The 16,225-nt window shown below is 43.3% G+C and overlaps 1 protein-coding gene across 1 annotated transcript in view; it reads right to left on the bottom strand.

Moving 5' to 3' along the window:
- Positions 1-2,326: 2,326 nt before the first annotated feature.
- LOC149980810 (cytosolic phospholipase A2 gamma-like) overlaps positions 2,327-16,225 on the bottom strand; it is a 38,956-nt gene continuing 25,057 nt past the window's right edge. The window contains exons 2-13 of the mRNA XM_090185685.1: positions 15,963-16,070; positions 15,535-15,677; positions 15,078-15,273; positions 14,510-14,615; positions 14,150-14,290; positions 13,970-14,047; positions 10,322-10,504; positions 10,072-10,239; positions 8,111-8,197; positions 6,430-6,581; positions 5,509-5,683; positions 2,327-2,897 (exon numbers count right to left, since the gene is read on the bottom strand). Of these exons, the coding sequence (XP_090041811.1) occupies positions 2,713-2,897; positions 5,509-5,683; positions 6,430-6,581; positions 8,111-8,197; positions 10,072-10,239; positions 10,322-10,504; positions 13,970-14,047; positions 14,150-14,290; positions 14,510-14,615; positions 15,078-15,273; positions 15,535-15,677; positions 15,963-16,070 (1,722 nt within the window). The 3' untranslated portion in view covers positions 2,327-2,712. The remainder of the gene's footprint in view (positions 2,898-5,508; positions 5,684-6,429; positions 6,582-8,110; positions 8,198-10,071; positions 10,240-10,321; positions 10,505-13,969; positions 14,048-14,149; positions 14,291-14,509; positions 14,616-15,077; positions 15,274-15,534; positions 15,678-15,962; positions 16,071-16,225) is intronic.

Below are 16,225 nucleotides of genomic sequence, written 5' to 3'. Positions count from 1 at the left end.
CAACAAGCCCCCACACACAGGCTTATGAGGATTTATGAAGCAAATGATCTACCCAATAATTACAATATCAATAGAATTTAATACAAACATTCACAATCATAGAAACCTGAGTAGAGAGTGGGTCTTTACCTCTCCTGTAAAGTGAGAACCACACACCCCCACACTCTCTGTTGTAGGGTAGGTAGAGAAGTAACCTTTTGGGGCATGTAGAGACAGGAAAGAGTGAGAGCAGTGGGTGGGAGGTCTTAAAGCTGCTAATTGACTGTGTTTGTGTCTCCAGTTTCTCTATTGCCCAATGTCCCTGATTATCAACAATCCACATACAGGATAGATAATGTAAATAGAAGCTGTAGTAGGGGATGCCTGTTCTACTCATTGTAATTCTGTGAATAGAACACTGTAGTTGTCTCATTACAAATGTTGAGTTTAAGATCCATAGAGTGCAGTTGGGCTCTTTCACAGTTTCAGGTTTGATGTGTATAGCAATCAGGGTAATATGATGAGCAATCAGGGTAATCAGGGTAATATGATGAGCAATCAGGGTAATCAGGGTAATATGATGAGCAATCAGGGTAATCAGGGTAATATGATGAGCAATCAGGGTAATCAGGGTAATATGATATTGGTCTCTCGCTCGCACGCACACACTCACATACACACCCAGGCACATGAATGCACATGCACACATGCACACATACAGACATACATACACACTAGAATAATAATCCTCAAGGGCCCCAATCTTTTGATTTCTCTTTTTATCTTTAAGCCATTTAGACTATAATGGATGGAGGGCAACTCATCCCATCTCATTATATTGAGGAGTCTTTTCATTGTACTTCAATATCAAACACATTTCTAAATACACCCCACTGAATAGACTGCCTTATATGGTATTATTACAGTAATATGACCCTATACTTTCTGTATAATGTTCACAATAATTGAGCAATTATTGTCATTATCTTCTATTGAGAGGATGAGAGCACACATACTTCATTATGATCTGCTTTCCTGACAATTTATTGTACAATAATGACTGACCCTAGTGCCCTGTCTCTCCTCCAGGATATACCACTAACCACTGTGTCCCCTCTAGTGACTGACCCTAGTGCCCTGTCTCTCCTCCAGGATGTTCCACTAACCACCGTGTCCCCTCTAGTGACTGGCCCTAGTGCCCTGTCTCTCCTCCAGAGGGTTCCACTAACCACTGTGTCCCCTCTAGTGACTGGCCCTAGTGCCCTGTCTCTCCTCCAGGGGGTTCCACTAACCACTGTGTCCCCTCTAGTGACTGGCCCTAGTGCCCTGTCTCTCCTCCAGGGGGTTCCACTAACCACCGTGTCCCCTCTAGGGACTAACCCTAGTGCCCTGTCTCTCCTCCATGATATACCACTAACCACCATGTCCCCTCTAGTGACTGACCCTAGTGCCCTGTCTCTCCTCCAGGGGGTTCCACTAACCACCGTGTCCCCTCTAGTGGGGTATCAGCAGTAGTCGGTTTCCTGCAAAAACCAATTGGAGTCCCCAACCTAACGGACCCGTACAGCCAAACAGAAACGAGGGGAAGTGAGTGTGATCATTAGTACCTGCAGGAGGTCCGTAATGAGGTGTGTGTGTGTCCACAGTATGCTGCTGTACTGGTGGAGGAAATGAGACGTGAGATGCAGGCTATACTCCAATGTGCAGTGTATGTAGTAGGCCTATCCACCTATATGTAGCCCTACCAGTATAGGCCTATACATATGCAGGCCCATACACCTACATATAGGCCTATAGACCTACATGCATATTCACATTTAGTTATGCGTTCATAGTCTAAAAGGTCAACAAGTCATTAGTCTATCACCCTCAAACTCAACTCTGGACCTCGAAGCCAGTGCATTTGTTTTCATTGTTCACCTCTAATCAGGAACTGATTTAGACCTGGGACACCAGGTGGGTGCAATTAATTATCAGTTAGAACAGAAAACCAGCAGGGTCCGGACCTCGTAGGGTAAGAGTTGAAAACCCCTAGTCTGAGAACAAGAATAGTCTTTGTGTCCGAAGCATATAGACCTGGGCTCTCCGACTCTGTTCCTTAAGTGCTACCCTCCTGTAGGTTTTCACTCCAATCCCAGGAACAAGGTCTGGAGCAAAAACCTACAGGAGGGAGGCTCTCCAGGAACAGTATCAAAAGGATAAACAATTTCATATTCCTTATATTAAGCAACCCAGACGGCACCATTTTATTTTTCACAGATAGCCAGGGGCACACGCCAACACTCAGACATCAAACAATGGATGTGTTTAGTGAGTCCTAATCAAAAAGATGTCTCAAAAAGCTTAGTTAATTTTGTATATTATTTTTATTATTTTCACTGCATTAGGGATAACATACACAGACACTGCAACTTTCTCCAGTGTGTAGGTACAAATCCTTTTGATTCAAGACAGCATTTGTAGGGAACACAGGTGAGCAACCGATGCACAGCAGGTGCTTCTAATCAGTCTGCCAGATCAGAGGCAGTAGGGAGGAACAATAATGTCCTCTTGATAAGTGCATGAATTAGACTTTTTCTGTTCTGCTAAGCATTCAAAATGTAACAAGCCAATTTCGGCAGTCAGAGAAAATGTATGGAGTAAAAAGTATATTATCTTCTTTAGTAATGTTGTTAAGTAAAAGTTGTCAAGTATTAATAGTAAAGTACAGATACTTTCCACCACTGATAAAAACTATTGAGCCACTGACATGCGCTTCTTTCTGCGTTGGATGGCCATAATGATCTGTCCCAGGATCCTGTCTCTGTTGTTCCTCATGTTGGCCTGGGCCTTCTCCAGGAGGTGGTCGAGCTTAAGCGCACTGTAGGGCATTTGGAACGTTTGGTACATCTCCCTCTCCTTCTCAATCTCGTCCATGTCTAGGAAGAGAACAGAACAATGTACATGTCTTACATCAGCTGGCTTGTGCTCAGATGGGAGGGGTGGACATATTTGAGGTGTGTCTTTAAGAAAATGTTCAGCAATGTAATAAAGTCATGACCTTTCAAAAAAGTTATATTTTGTTAGCTACGCTATAAAAACCGAATAGCATATAATTATAGCACTATGTAACAGGTATGTCAGCTACCCACTGTAATGTTAGTTGGCTACTAATACATCAAACATCCAGTATATTTACTAACTGCCCAATGTTTATTGACTTGATTATTCACGTCATTCAAAAGCTTAGCTAAGTGGTATAGTTTTGCAGGTGTGTTCGTAAATTCACTCTGGCTATCTACTCCGATTTCTGAGCACTCTCATCTGACAATGCCGGAGCACAGAATAAATACATTTACAAACGCCCAACACCCATTGTATGTAGCCGGTGTCAGTAAACGTTGGCAAAGAAGCTTAATTAAAGTGTTCTGAGAGCGAAACGCTCTGAATTTACGAACGGACGAGCTGACAACTCCCTGACACTACCGATTGAATTTACAAACAAACCCAAAGTCTAGCTAGTAATTTGTTATGCTAACAAGCTAGCAAGCGGTTGCATAGCAACAGCATCAACTTCTGGTCGACATGCGAAGCGATAGTACACTCAACTGAAAGGATCCCGTTAGTTTTATACTGTAAACTAATAGTATATACACGTTAAGTATGTAGTATACAGTATGTTAGTATGGGTATTCGAACACAGCTTCTGTGTTTTTATACTTTTCAGGTCACTTCGTAAGTGGCTGAATCTCACCGGAAAAATCATCTGAGGGAGGGAAACAGCGCCCCTCTGTGTCAGTATGTGTAGCTCATGCATCTGATGCTGCCTGGACCCAAAGAGTATAACATGTTGCAGCAGTAGCATTTGATTGAGTGATGCCAGCAAGCATTTTGGACTTCCCTTTATCATTGTTTTAAATAATTATCCTATCAGCATTGAGCTGATCTCAACTGTGGGTTATCCTAGTGCAGCAAAACACACCCCAAGGGAGGCCAGTTTGGAATTACACCAATCAAATCCTTTCCTAAGCAAAACTTCATTTTCAGAAAAACTGCTTGTGTTGATGTCCTGCAGTAGCTTGCTTGCTAAATCGTCCCTTTCCTAAACCATGGATGGAGATGGGGTTTTGACTTAATTCTCTCTACAGGCCAAGGATTATGATGCCGATTCTGATGTCACCATAAATGAATATGTTGTGCCACTGGCTTGACATGATTGAGGTTCAATAGACTTGTTTCTGTGTTTACAAACATTCCCACACGAGGGCGAGGTGTGCAACCTGGTGTCAGAACAAGGGGGAGTTCTTATAGAACAACAGCAAGAAAAGCCTCTACATGTTGCTTATGAATGCATTTCACACTACTTTTGGATTATAATTGGATTTTAAAGTTTGTATGAATGTCCTGCTATTTCAATGATTGTTAGCATTCTAGATAACTGCTGTATCGAAAATAGTTATTTTTCAAAGATCACAACCAAATATAATCCTAGCGACTGTTCAAGCAAGAATCAAAACATCATTGTAAGCGTATGAGAACCTCAAAAAGTTGTTTTGTTTAGAAGTAATAAAAACAAATCTATGCTGTTTAATGGGTGAAGATGGCGATGGGCTACGCAATGCCGCCAAGAGTCACGCGCATCTGTAGGGTCTATATGTAGTCTAGTAGTCTCATGTCAACTAGCTAGCTAATTTAGCTGGGTCATGGTTGCCCATGCAAGGAAGTTAGGCAAGCAAGAATTTTAGCTCGGTAGCCTATGACAACAAAAACTAAAAGCCATAGACCGTTTTGTCTACATGAAAGAGAGGAGGATGGCATTGGTGTTCAACTAGTCTACATATAGGGTGAGTCAACATTTTCCATTTTACTTGTTCACACAGACACACACAGAAATTATTACCATGGACAGCCATGTGATATTTAGCAACATTGGACTAAATTGTTTTTGGTATCTTTAAGTTTGTTTAGATTTACCATTGTGTTTTGTGTGATCCCCAGGAAGAGTAGCTGTATCAAATGGTGTTCTGATTGTCACACCCTGACCATAGTTTGCTTTGTATGTTACTATGTTTTGTTTGGTCAGGGTGTGATCTGAGTGGGCATTCTATGTTGGATGTCTAGTTTGTCTGTTTCTGTGTTTGGCCTGATATGGTTCTCAATCAGAGGCAGGTGTTAGTCGTTGTCTCTGATTGGGAACCATATTTAGGTAGCCTGTTTTGTCATTGTGGGTCGTGGGTGATTGTCTGTGTTATGTTGCACATTAGCACATCGTTTATATAGCAGTCACGTTCTTCTTATCGTTTTTGTTTCTTATCGAAGTGTTCTTCATTAAATAAAGAAGAATGTGTTCTAACCACTCTGATCTTTGGTCCACTCCATAAGACGATCGTGACACTGATTAAAAAAAATACTAAATACTAATGCCATCAAAACGCAGATATACAGGAAAAAGACATGACACAGAGAAAAACTAAGTCAGAATAGGGCGTAGTCAGAGAGACAAGGATAATAGACAGAGAGACACTGACTACTATGATGACTACCACAGACCTTTGCAGTTCTGCAGGTTGAACAGGGGCATGTGCATGACGGTGGGCTCTTCAGGGTGTCGCCCCTCAAACACGTAGCAGTCCTGCAGATGGTCTTTCTCCTCCCTCACAATCTCCTTCACTGGGGGAAAGGGAAGCTTCAGCTCATCCGCGTACTGTTTGGCACTAAACACCGTCTGTCAGGAGCAGGACCAGTAGTATGGTTATGTCAATGTCCTTCTCCAAACCAGCCCTTATTCCCTAATTCCAAGGCACTACTTCCTTCTCACTAGGCCCTACTCCCTAGGCCAGGAGTGTCACTCAGTCCAGGGAGGGCCGAGTGGCTGCAGGTTTTTGGTTTTTCAATGAAGACCTAGACAACCAGGTGAGGGGACTTCCTTACTAATTAGTGACCATTCATCAATCTAGTACAAGGGTGGAGCGAAAACCCACAGACACTCCCTCCACGGAATGAGTTTGACACGTGCCCTAGTCACTACTCCCTAGAGAGTGAGCAAAAGAGAGAGAGAGTCACTACTACCTAGAGCACACGAGAGAGGGATGAGAGAGAGAGTCACTACTACCTAGAGAGCACACAAGAGAGGGAGAGAGAGAGAGGGTCACTACTACCTAGAGAGTGAGCGAAAGAGAGAGAGAGTCACTACTACCTAGAGAGCACACGAGAGAGGGATGAGAGAGAGAGTCACTACTACCTAGAGAGCACACAAGAGAGGGAGAGAGAGAGAGAGGGTCACTACTACCTAGAGAGCACACTAGAGGGGGGAGAGAGAGAGGGTCACTACTACCTAGAGAGCACACAAGAGAGAGAGAGTCACATCTACCTAAAGAGCACACTAGAGGGGGGAGAGAGAGAGGGTCACTACTACCTAGGCACTTCATATTCTTCTGAAAGGCTTGAATAGGAATAAATGTGTGTGTTTGCCTCAAATGGGTCTTCGCTAAAGTCCAAGGAGATGATGAGGTCGACCTTCCTCGAAGTGCGCAGGACGGGGGGGTAGGGAGAGTTGATCTTTAACGCAGCGTCTACCAGGTGAATCTTCTCTTTGGATGCCATGCTCTCCGGAACTCTAGTATCTGGGGAGATGGAGAGCGAAAGGAGGGGTAGAGAGTGAGGGGGCGTAGATCGAGACAGGGGGGTAGAGGTAAAGCGAGACAGGGGGGGTAGAGAGCGAGCGAGACAGGGGGGGTAGAGAGCGAGCGAGACAGGGGGGTAGAGGTAGAGCGAGACAGGGGGGTAGAGGTAGAGCGAGACAGGGGGGTAGAGGTAGAGCGAGACAGGGGGGTAGAGGTAGAGCGAGACAGGGGGGTAGAGGTAGAGCGAGACAGGGGGGTAGAGGTAGAGCGAGACAGGGTGGTAGAGGTAGAGCGAGACAGGGGGGTATAGAGAGAGAGCGAGACAGGGGGGGTAGAGAGAGAGCGAGACAGGGGGGTAGAGAGAGAGCGAGACAGGGGGGGTAGAGAGAGAGCGAGACAGGGGGGTAGAGAGCGAGCGAGACAGGGGGGTAGAGAGAGAGCGAGACAGGGGGGTAGAGAGAGAGCGAGACAGGGGGGTAGAGAGAGAGCGAGCGAGTGGGTAGAAAGAGAGCGAGCGAGTGGGTAGAGAGAGCGAGCGAGCGGGGGAAGGTAGAGAGCGCGAGCGAGCGGGGGAAGGTAGAGAGCGCGAGCGAGCGGGGGAAGGTAGAGAGGGCGAGCGAGCGGGGGAAGGTAGAGAGCGCGAGCGAGCGGGGGAAGGTAGAGGGCGAATGAGGGAGTGGAGGAAGGTAGAGAGCGAGCGGGAGAAGGTAGAGGGGGAGGGTAGAGAGAGAGCGAGTGGGGAGGGTAGAGAAAGAGAGCGAGCGGGGGGGTTTGAGGGAGCGGGGGAGGGTAGAGAAAGAGAGCGAGCGAGCAGGTGATAGAGAGAGCGAGCGGGGTGGTAGAGAGAGCGAGCGGAGGGGTAGAGAGCGGGGGAGGGGAGGGGGAGAGAGAGCAAGAGGGGGAGGGGGAGAGAGAGCAAGAGGGGGAGAGGGTAGAAAGAGCGAGCGGGAGAGGGTAGAAAGAGCGAGCGTGTGAGGGTAGAGAAAGAGAGCGAGCGAGCAGGTGATAGAGAGCGAGTGGATAGAGCGAGCGGGGGGATAGAAAGAGCGAGCGGGGGGATAGAGAGAGCGAGCGGGGGGATAGAGAGAGAGCGGGGGTATAGAGAGCGAGCGGGGGGATAGAGAGAGCGAGCGGGGGGATAGAGAGAGCGAGCGGGGGGATAGAGAGAGAGAGCGGGGGGATAGAAAGAGCGAGCGGGGGGATAGAGAGAGAGCGGGGGGATAGAGAGTGAGCGGGGGGATTGAAAGAGCGGGCGGGGGGATAGAGAGAGCGAGCGGGGGGATAGAGAGAGCGAGCGGGGGGATAGAGAGAGCGAGCGGGGGGATAGAAAGAGCGAGCGGGGGGATAGAGAGAGCGAGCGGGGGGATAGAAAGAGCGAGCGGGGGGATAGAGAGAGAGCGGGGGAGGGGTAGAAAGAGAGCACGAGAAGAGAGAACCAAGAAAGTTGACATTTTGGAGGGAAACATAAGATCCTGATGACTGATACTAGTTATGCTATCATGTTAGGAAGAGCTCTGATGTTATTGTACCTTTGATCTTGAAGAGGAAGTTGGATGTGGTTCCCCATGGTGCTTTCGGCGGAAGTAAAATGATCAGTATAATCCAAAAGATTAAATCTGGGGGAGACACCAATTTCAATTATTCTTAACTGGTAAAAAATCATCTCAGTTCTCCCTTTCTGGAGAGGACAAGAGAATAAACATTTCTCATGTCATTATGATGAGAGAGTTTGGGAACGTGACAGTACAACACGGTCTCATAGCAAAACGTGCATGCTGTAACGATAGTACAAGTTAGAGCTCAACTATGTAGTACAGTTAGCAGTATTAGGTGTTAATTGTGAGTGGTTAAGATAAGGGTTAGGTTAGGGTTAGGTTAAGCATTAACTTCGACAGGTTAGGTTTAGGCATTAAAAGTAAACTCTCCCTAAAAAACAACTTCTCATTTAGAAAACAGCGTGGCATTGATATGAGCCAGAAACATTTATTTGACTGTATTAAACAAAAACATAGTTTTGTACCTGAGAATGTCACTACGTAAATGAAGGTCGATTTATTTCAATCCTGCCCACAGCTGGCAGCAATCAAGTAATCATCAATTCGGAGTGCAGATGCAGTGACCAAATAGTAATGGCAGTGGTAAATGTGGTTTGATTTTGGATATTCCTATAGGGCTAGTTAGAGACCATCGGTCAATTACACAATGTACAATCTCCAAATTTCAATGACTTTAAAACCTCAAACCAACTATAAATTGTAGAAATTCAATTTAAACATATAAAGCATTTGTTGAGAACTGAAAGGTGTGTAATTGCGTCTTTTAAATTGATTGACTGTCCCTAAGTAGCCCCAGCTGTCCAAAGTCAAATCTATTTTGCCACGGTCACACACCACAATAATTGGAGAAGTAATTTAATAACTCTTCCCATCTGCGATCAGACACCCACATCAATTCACATCCCGAAACCAACTCACTTTTGAATCCAGTCGTGGCAACTAGCATCTCTTAATGAACCAACTCTAAAACTAGGCCAAATCAGGAAGTTCAGCCACCCTTTAACTTGGAGTGGTTAGGATTAGTGATGGGGAAACTAAGCTTCCTTAAGCATTGAGGCTTTCCAGCAAAATGTGTTGAGAATAGGTTTATTACTCTGAGCTTCCTTATCCATTCACAATGCACATTAGTGAACACATCTGCTGGTCAGCAAAAAATAGCAAGGTGTGATTATCAGAGGGGTTTTTCTCCACAGATTTTAGCAAAGCTCTGTGGCACAGCAGTAAATCATTGGCTTCAAATAGGTTCACTGTAATGGATGGAACGGATTGAGAAATCGTACCAAACACGTGTTTGATATGTGTTTGATATCGTTCATGATGCCATTCCCAAGCATTACAATAAGCAGTCCTCTGATTTCTCCCTCCACCAGCCTCCCCTATTGGAGCTGTACTAGATACAGATGTCCACTGTTTATAACTACCTAGTACCATATACCCTCTTACACTAAGACCATATTACCACATAACCATACTGCATTTTACATCCAGGTCCCCAAACCTTCTGTAAAAAACTCAGCTCCAAGGCATCAGGTCAGTGAACTAACATGGTCTTGAGTCATGAAGGCAAAGTCAGGTAATAGAAGTGGTACTGTGGAAGTTAGTGTTACCTGTGCAGATGTAGGGTCTAATGCCTCTAAGTATAAAAGTACTACATAGTGCTACCTACCTATAAAGGGTTCTTCAGTTGTTTCTGTGGGAGAACCCTTTGATAACCCGTTTGGGTTTCATGTGGAACCCTTTTTGGTTCCACGTAGAGCCTTTTCCAGAGAAGGTTATACATGGAACTTAATGGGGTTCAACAGTACATGAAACCCATAAAGGTTCTTCAAAGTGCTCTCCCACACGGACAGCAAAATAACCTTTTTATATCTCAGAGTGCAGGCTGTAGTTCAACGGGCTAACCTGGTGTTGGAGTAATATAATGCCTTTGTTACCGATGCAGTTGCAGCGCTGGTCCTTCCAGTCTTTTGCCCAGCTGTCTGAGGAGAGGATGAGCTCCAGACTGACTGTCTCTATGAACTTCTTTCTCTCCACCAGGCTGGTTCTCTTCCAACTCTCAGGGTCCATGTTCCACAGCATCTCACCCTTACTGCTCACAAGACCTAGAGTCATTATACACATTATCACTGGGGTCATGATTATGGTGTCTTTGTGCAATAGTGTGTGTATACGTGTGTGTCTCACCTTCCAGTAGTTGTCCCAGTGTGGTGATGACTTCCCTTGTCTTCAGTGGATCTGGGTCCTCAGCGTACTTGATCAGCTCAGACACACACCTCACCACTCGGGAGGACACACACTCACACACCTTTACCTTCCCGCTTCTCTCAACCATATTCATGTTCTCTTTCAACATCATGCTCTCGTGTCCTGCAGAACAGAACAGGTTGGTCACGTGTAGCAGAGGTGATTTGGAAACACAACCTCCTCTCATGATAAGTAGCCCTGGTAGAGACATGTAAAACTCACTATTCTATTCCAGCCATTACAATGAGCTTGACGTCCTACAGCTACTCCCACCAGCCTCCTCTGGTCCATTTATCTCCCCACACAGACAGTCCCCAACACAGTAAGCCGTTTTTTTAACCATCCGACTGCCTGTGTGTGGGGAGATAAATGGACCGGAGGAGGCTGGTGGGAGGAGCTATAACAGGACGGGCTCATTGTATTGGCTGGAATGGAGTAGGGGGAACGGAATCAAATGTATTGTCTACTACTGTCCTGTAGTTTATTGTCTAGTAGTGTCCTGTAGTTTATTGTCCAACATTGGCCTGTAGTGTATTGTCTACTATTGTCCAGTAGTTTAGTGTCTACTATTATCCTGTATTTTAATTGTCTAGTATTGTCCTGTAGTTTATTGTCCTGTAGTTTATTGTCTGGTATTGTCCTGTAGTTTGTCTACTATTGTCCTGTAGTTTATTGTCTAGTATTGTCCTGTAGTTTATTGTCTAGTATTGTCCTGTAGTTTATTGTCCACTATTGTCCAGTAGTTTGTCTACTATTGTCCTGTAGTTTATTGTCAAGTATTGTCCTGTAGTTTATTGTCTAGTATTGTCCTGTAGTTTATTGTCTAGTATTGTCCTCTAGTTTATTGTCTAGTATTGTCCTGTAGTTTATTGTCTAGTATTGTCCTGTAGTTTGTCTACTATTGTCCTGTAGTTTATTGTCTAGTATTGTCCTGTAGTTTGTCTACTATTGTCCTGTAGTTTATTGTCTAGTATTGTCCTGTAGTTTATTGTCTAGTATTGTCCTGCAGTTTATTGTCTACTATCGTTCTGTATTTTAATTGTCTCGCATTGTCCTGTAGTTTATTGTCTAGTATTGTCCTGTAGTTTGTCTACTATTGTCCTGTAGTTTATTGTCTAGTAATGTCCTGTAGTTTATTGTCTAGTATTGTCCTGTAGTTAATTGTATAGTATTGTCCTGTAGTTTGTCTACTATTGTCCTGTAGTTTATTGTCTAGTAATGTCCTGTAGTTTATTGTCTACTATTGTTCTGTATTTTAATTGTCTCGCATTGTCCTGTAGTTTATTGTCTAGTAATGTCCTGTAGTATGTCTACTATTGTCCTGTAGTTTATTGTCTAGTAATGTCCTGTAGTTTATTGTCTACTATTGTTCTGTATTTTAATTGTCTCGCATTGTCCTGTAGTTTATTGTCTACTATTGTCCTGTAGTATGTCTACTATTGTCCTGTAGTTTATTGTCTAGTAATGTCCTGTAGTTTATTGTCTAGTATTGTCCTGTAGTTAATTGTATAGTATTGTCCTGTAGTTTGTCTACTATTGTCCTGTAGTTTATTGTCTAGTATTGTCCTGCAGTTTATTGTCTACTATTGTTCTGTATTTTAATTGTCTCGCATTGTCCTGTAGTTTATTGTCTAGTATTGTCCGGTAGTTTGTCTACTATTGTCCTGTAGTTTATTGTCTAGTAATGTCCTGTAGTTTACTGTCTAGTATTGTCCTGTGGTTTATTGTCTAGTATTGTCCTGTAGTTTGTCTACTATTGTGCTGTAGTTTATTGTCTAGTAATGTCCTGTAGTTTACTGTCTAGTATTGTCCTGTAGTTTATTGTCTAGTATTGTCCTGTAGTTTGTCTACTATTGTCCTGTAGTTTGTCTACTATTGTTCTGTAGGTTACTGTCTAGTATTGTCCTGTAGTTTATTGTCTACTATTGTCCTGTAGTTTATTGTCTAGTAATTTCCTGTAGTTTACTGTCTAGTATTGTCCTGTAGTTTATTGTCTACTATTGTCCTGTAGTTTGTCTACTATTGTTCTGTAGGTTACTGTCTAGTATTGTCCTGTAGTTTATTGCCTACTATTGTCCTGTAGTTTATTGTCTAGTAATGTCCTGTAGTTTACTGTCTAGTATTGTCCTGTAGTTTATTGTCTAGTAATGTCCTGTAGTTTACTGTCTAGTATTGTCCTGTAGTTTATTGTCTAGTATTGTTTTGGAGTATTGTCTACTATTGTCCTGTAGTTTGTCTACTATTGTTCTGTAGGTTACTGTCTAGTATTGTCCTGTAGTTTATTGTCTAGTATTGTCCTGTAGTTTATTGTCTAGTATTGTCCTGTAGTTTACTGTCTAGTATTGTCCTGTAGTTTATTGTCTAGTATTGTCCTGTAGTTTATTGTCTACTAATGTCCTGTAGTTTATTGTCTACTATTGTCCTGTAGTTTATTGTCTAGTAATGTCCTGTAGTTTACTGTCTAGTATTGTCCTGTAGTTTATTGTCTAGTAATGTCCTGTAGTTTACTGTCTAGTATTGTCCTGTAGTTTATTGTCTAGTAATGTCCTGTAGTTTATTGTCTAGTAATGTCCTGTAGTTTACTGTCTAGTATTGTCCTGTAGTTTATTGTCTAGTAATGTCCTGTAGTTTACTGTCTAGTATTGTCCTGTAGTTTATTGTCTAGTAATGTCCTGTAGTTTACTGTCTAGTATTGTCCTGTAGTTTATTGTCTAGTAATGTCCTGTAGTTTATTGTCTAGTATTGTCCTGTAGTTTATTGTCTAGTATTGTCCTGTAGTTTATTGTCTAGTAATGTCCTGTAGTTTATTGTCTAGTATTGTCCTGTAGTTTATTGTCTAGTATTGTCCTGTAGTTTACTGTCTAGTATTTTCCTGTAGTTTACTGTCTAGTATTGTCCTGTAGTTTATTGTCTAGTAATGTCCTGTAGTTTATTGTCTAGTATTGTCCTGTAGTTTATTGTCTAGTAATGTCCTGTAGTTTATTGTCTAGTAATGTCCTGTAGTTTATTGTCTAGTAATGTCCTGTAGTTTATTGTCTAGTATTGTCCTGTAGTTTATTGTCTAGTATTGTCCTGTAGTTTATTGTCTAGTATTGTCCTGTAGTTTATTGTCTAGTATTGTCCTGTAGTTTATTGTCTAATATTGTCCTGTAGTTTACTGTCTAGTATTGTCCTGTAGTTTACTGTCTAGTATTGTCCTGTAGTTTATTGTCTAATATTGTTTTGGAGTATTGTTTACATTTTTTGTATTTATTTTTGATTGAAGGGGATTCTCTTCATTGTTGTTTCTTTGTGTTGTATTCTTTCTTATCGACTTATCTTTTTTATTTTGTCTCTCTATCGTTGTCTTTGATGGGTGTTTTATTATCTGGATGGGTAGGGTAAGGGGAGGGGTGAAAGACTACCTTAGAATTAGTTATTCTGATTTTAAGACATTTTTGTCACCTAAAGATATGGTAAAAATGAAAATATAAACATTATTTATCACAACTGAACTCAAAGGGAATGTTGTTTCAATGATCTGAAATACAACTTACAATTCTACACACTAGCCTTGCAGAGTAACTAGCGCGATGCACTGTGGCTTACCTTCAAATAAGCCCCAGATATTTTTTGCTACCTCAGCATTGTTCACCTGCCCTTCTGCGAAGGCACTCTCACAGATACCTGCCCAGCAACAACAAACAAACAACATTACATTGATGTGTGTGTGCACGTTTGCTTGTGCATGTGTGTGTGTGTACATGTGTGTGTCTTTGCGTTCCCCACCTTGCAGCAGAACCATGTCCATTTCCTTCCTCTTCTCTATCAGAGTCTTGCCTTTAAACCGGCTCCTGAGACAGGAAGTGGGGGCGAAAGCGCCCAATCCGGAGAAGCCGCTCTCGTGGGGGGTCATCTCAAACCACACCCCTACAGTTAAAACAGTGGGGGAGAATTGTCTGAAATGACACCCTATTCCCTATATAGTGCACTACTTCTAAACAGAGGCTGACTGGGACTCAGACTAATGCCTGGCTTGGTTTTGGGGTGTCAGAAAGTATCAGAATCAACCGGTAGGAACCTCTATGGGAATAAAGTTGATTTTAACTCAGAAGTTCTGAGTTTGCGTGAATGCTGCATAAGTGTCACCTTTAGTGTAATGCTGTCTGTAGCAGTCCAGTTCTATGGCGTTGTAGATGGGGTAGGGGTTGGTGCTGTCCCTGTGAGCATCTTCAGAGAGACGGCGAGTGTCCATCTGATACAAGAGAGAGAGAAAAAGGGGGAAGAGACAGGGATGTCACATTCGTCGAAAGGAGTGGACCAAGGCAGAGCGTGTGTATAGTTCCACATACTTTATTTCAAAGTGAAACTTAACAAAAACATCAAAGAATGAACAAACATCCAGTACAGAGCGCACTTTGGCACTAACTGAAAACATTATCCCACAACGCAGGTGGGAACAATGGACAACTTAAGTATGATCCCCAATTAGAGACAACGATAATCAGCTGCCTCTAACTGGGAACCACACACCTACACCAATATAGAAATAACAATACTAGAAAAAAAAAACCTGGTCACGCTCTGACCTTTCGCACCATAGAGGACCCTGAGTGCTCTCTATGGTCAGGGCGTGACAAGGGGAGAGATAATCAGCTCAACAGAGGCAGAGATAGAGAGACACACGCAAACACACACACATAAACCATACACTGACCTCCTTCATGAAAGTGGAGGCAGTGAAGGCTCCCAAAAAGTCAGTGAGGCTGAAGTCCTGGTCGCTGTCTTCCCGCATTATCAGCCAGTCCACAACCTTCTTCGAGTCCATCGTAGGACCCTTCATCTTCTTTATCACCTCAACACAACGATTATTCAGCGACCAATCTGGATCACTGTACAGGGATGACATGCTCCTGTGTGTGTGTGTGTGTGTGTGTGTGTGTGTGTGTGTGTGTGTGTGTGTGTGTGTGTGTGTGTGTGTGTGTGAGAGAGAGAGAAAGGGGTGGACGAGCGAGAGAGAGTTACCAGAGAGTTACCAGAACTTTACCACTTTACCAGAACTTTACCACTAAGAATAATAGTAAATAAGTGTGTGTGTGTGCATGTGTGTGCATGTGTGTGTGTGTGTGTGTGTGTGTGTGTGTGTGTGTGTGTGTGTGTGTGTGTGTGTGTACCAGGTGGTGCCTGACACCCCACACATGTAGAGGAGGCTGCCCAGCAGGTTGTCCTGTTCCAGCTGATGCAGAGATCCCAGCATGCCCACTGCTGCCCTCTCTCCTCCACCTGACCCCAGCAACGCTATGTTAGGAACATCCTCCTGAGAGATGGGGAGAGAGAGACAGAGAGAGACACAGGCGGAGAGACACAGTGAGAGAGAGAGAGACACAGAGACACAGAGAGAGAGACAGAGAGATCAAATCTAGAGAATTTCACATCAGTGTCCCATCATACATTATATAAGAGAGATGGGGGGGCTGGGCTAACAGGTAGCTGGAGACATGAGAGGGGGATCCCTATGTAGATGGATGTGGAGTGAGAGAGAGAATGAGAGCTTGCACGAGAGAGAGAATGATCAAAAGAAAGAGGAAATTAGAGTACCCACTAGTTCACAGTCGATACCCTGACCTTTCAGCCACTTCTTAATCAGAGTCTTCCTCTCCTTCACATACTTTATCTCTTCATCATTGATGGAGTGAGACAGACGCACAGTCTGACAGAATGAACGAAAGAGACAGAAAAATGTATGTGTACAGGATATTATTTCATAATGATATAGTTTGGTGAACTGAAGTGTTGATAGGTAAGAAAAAAATATTTTATTCAATGTCTTTAATTGAGCAACAACACTTCTAAAGTAACATGGCA

Source organism: Oncorhynchus mykiss, chromosome 9, assembly GCF_057628025.1.
Source record: "Oncorhynchus mykiss isolate SJ-2025 chromosome 9, ASM5762802v1, whole genome shotgun sequence".
Lineage (NCBI taxonomy): Eukaryota > Metazoa > Chordata > Actinopteri > Salmoniformes > Salmonidae > Oncorhynchus > Oncorhynchus mykiss.
Note: the sequence above shows the minus strand (reverse complement) of the source record. Positions and strands in the feature narration are given on the sequence as shown.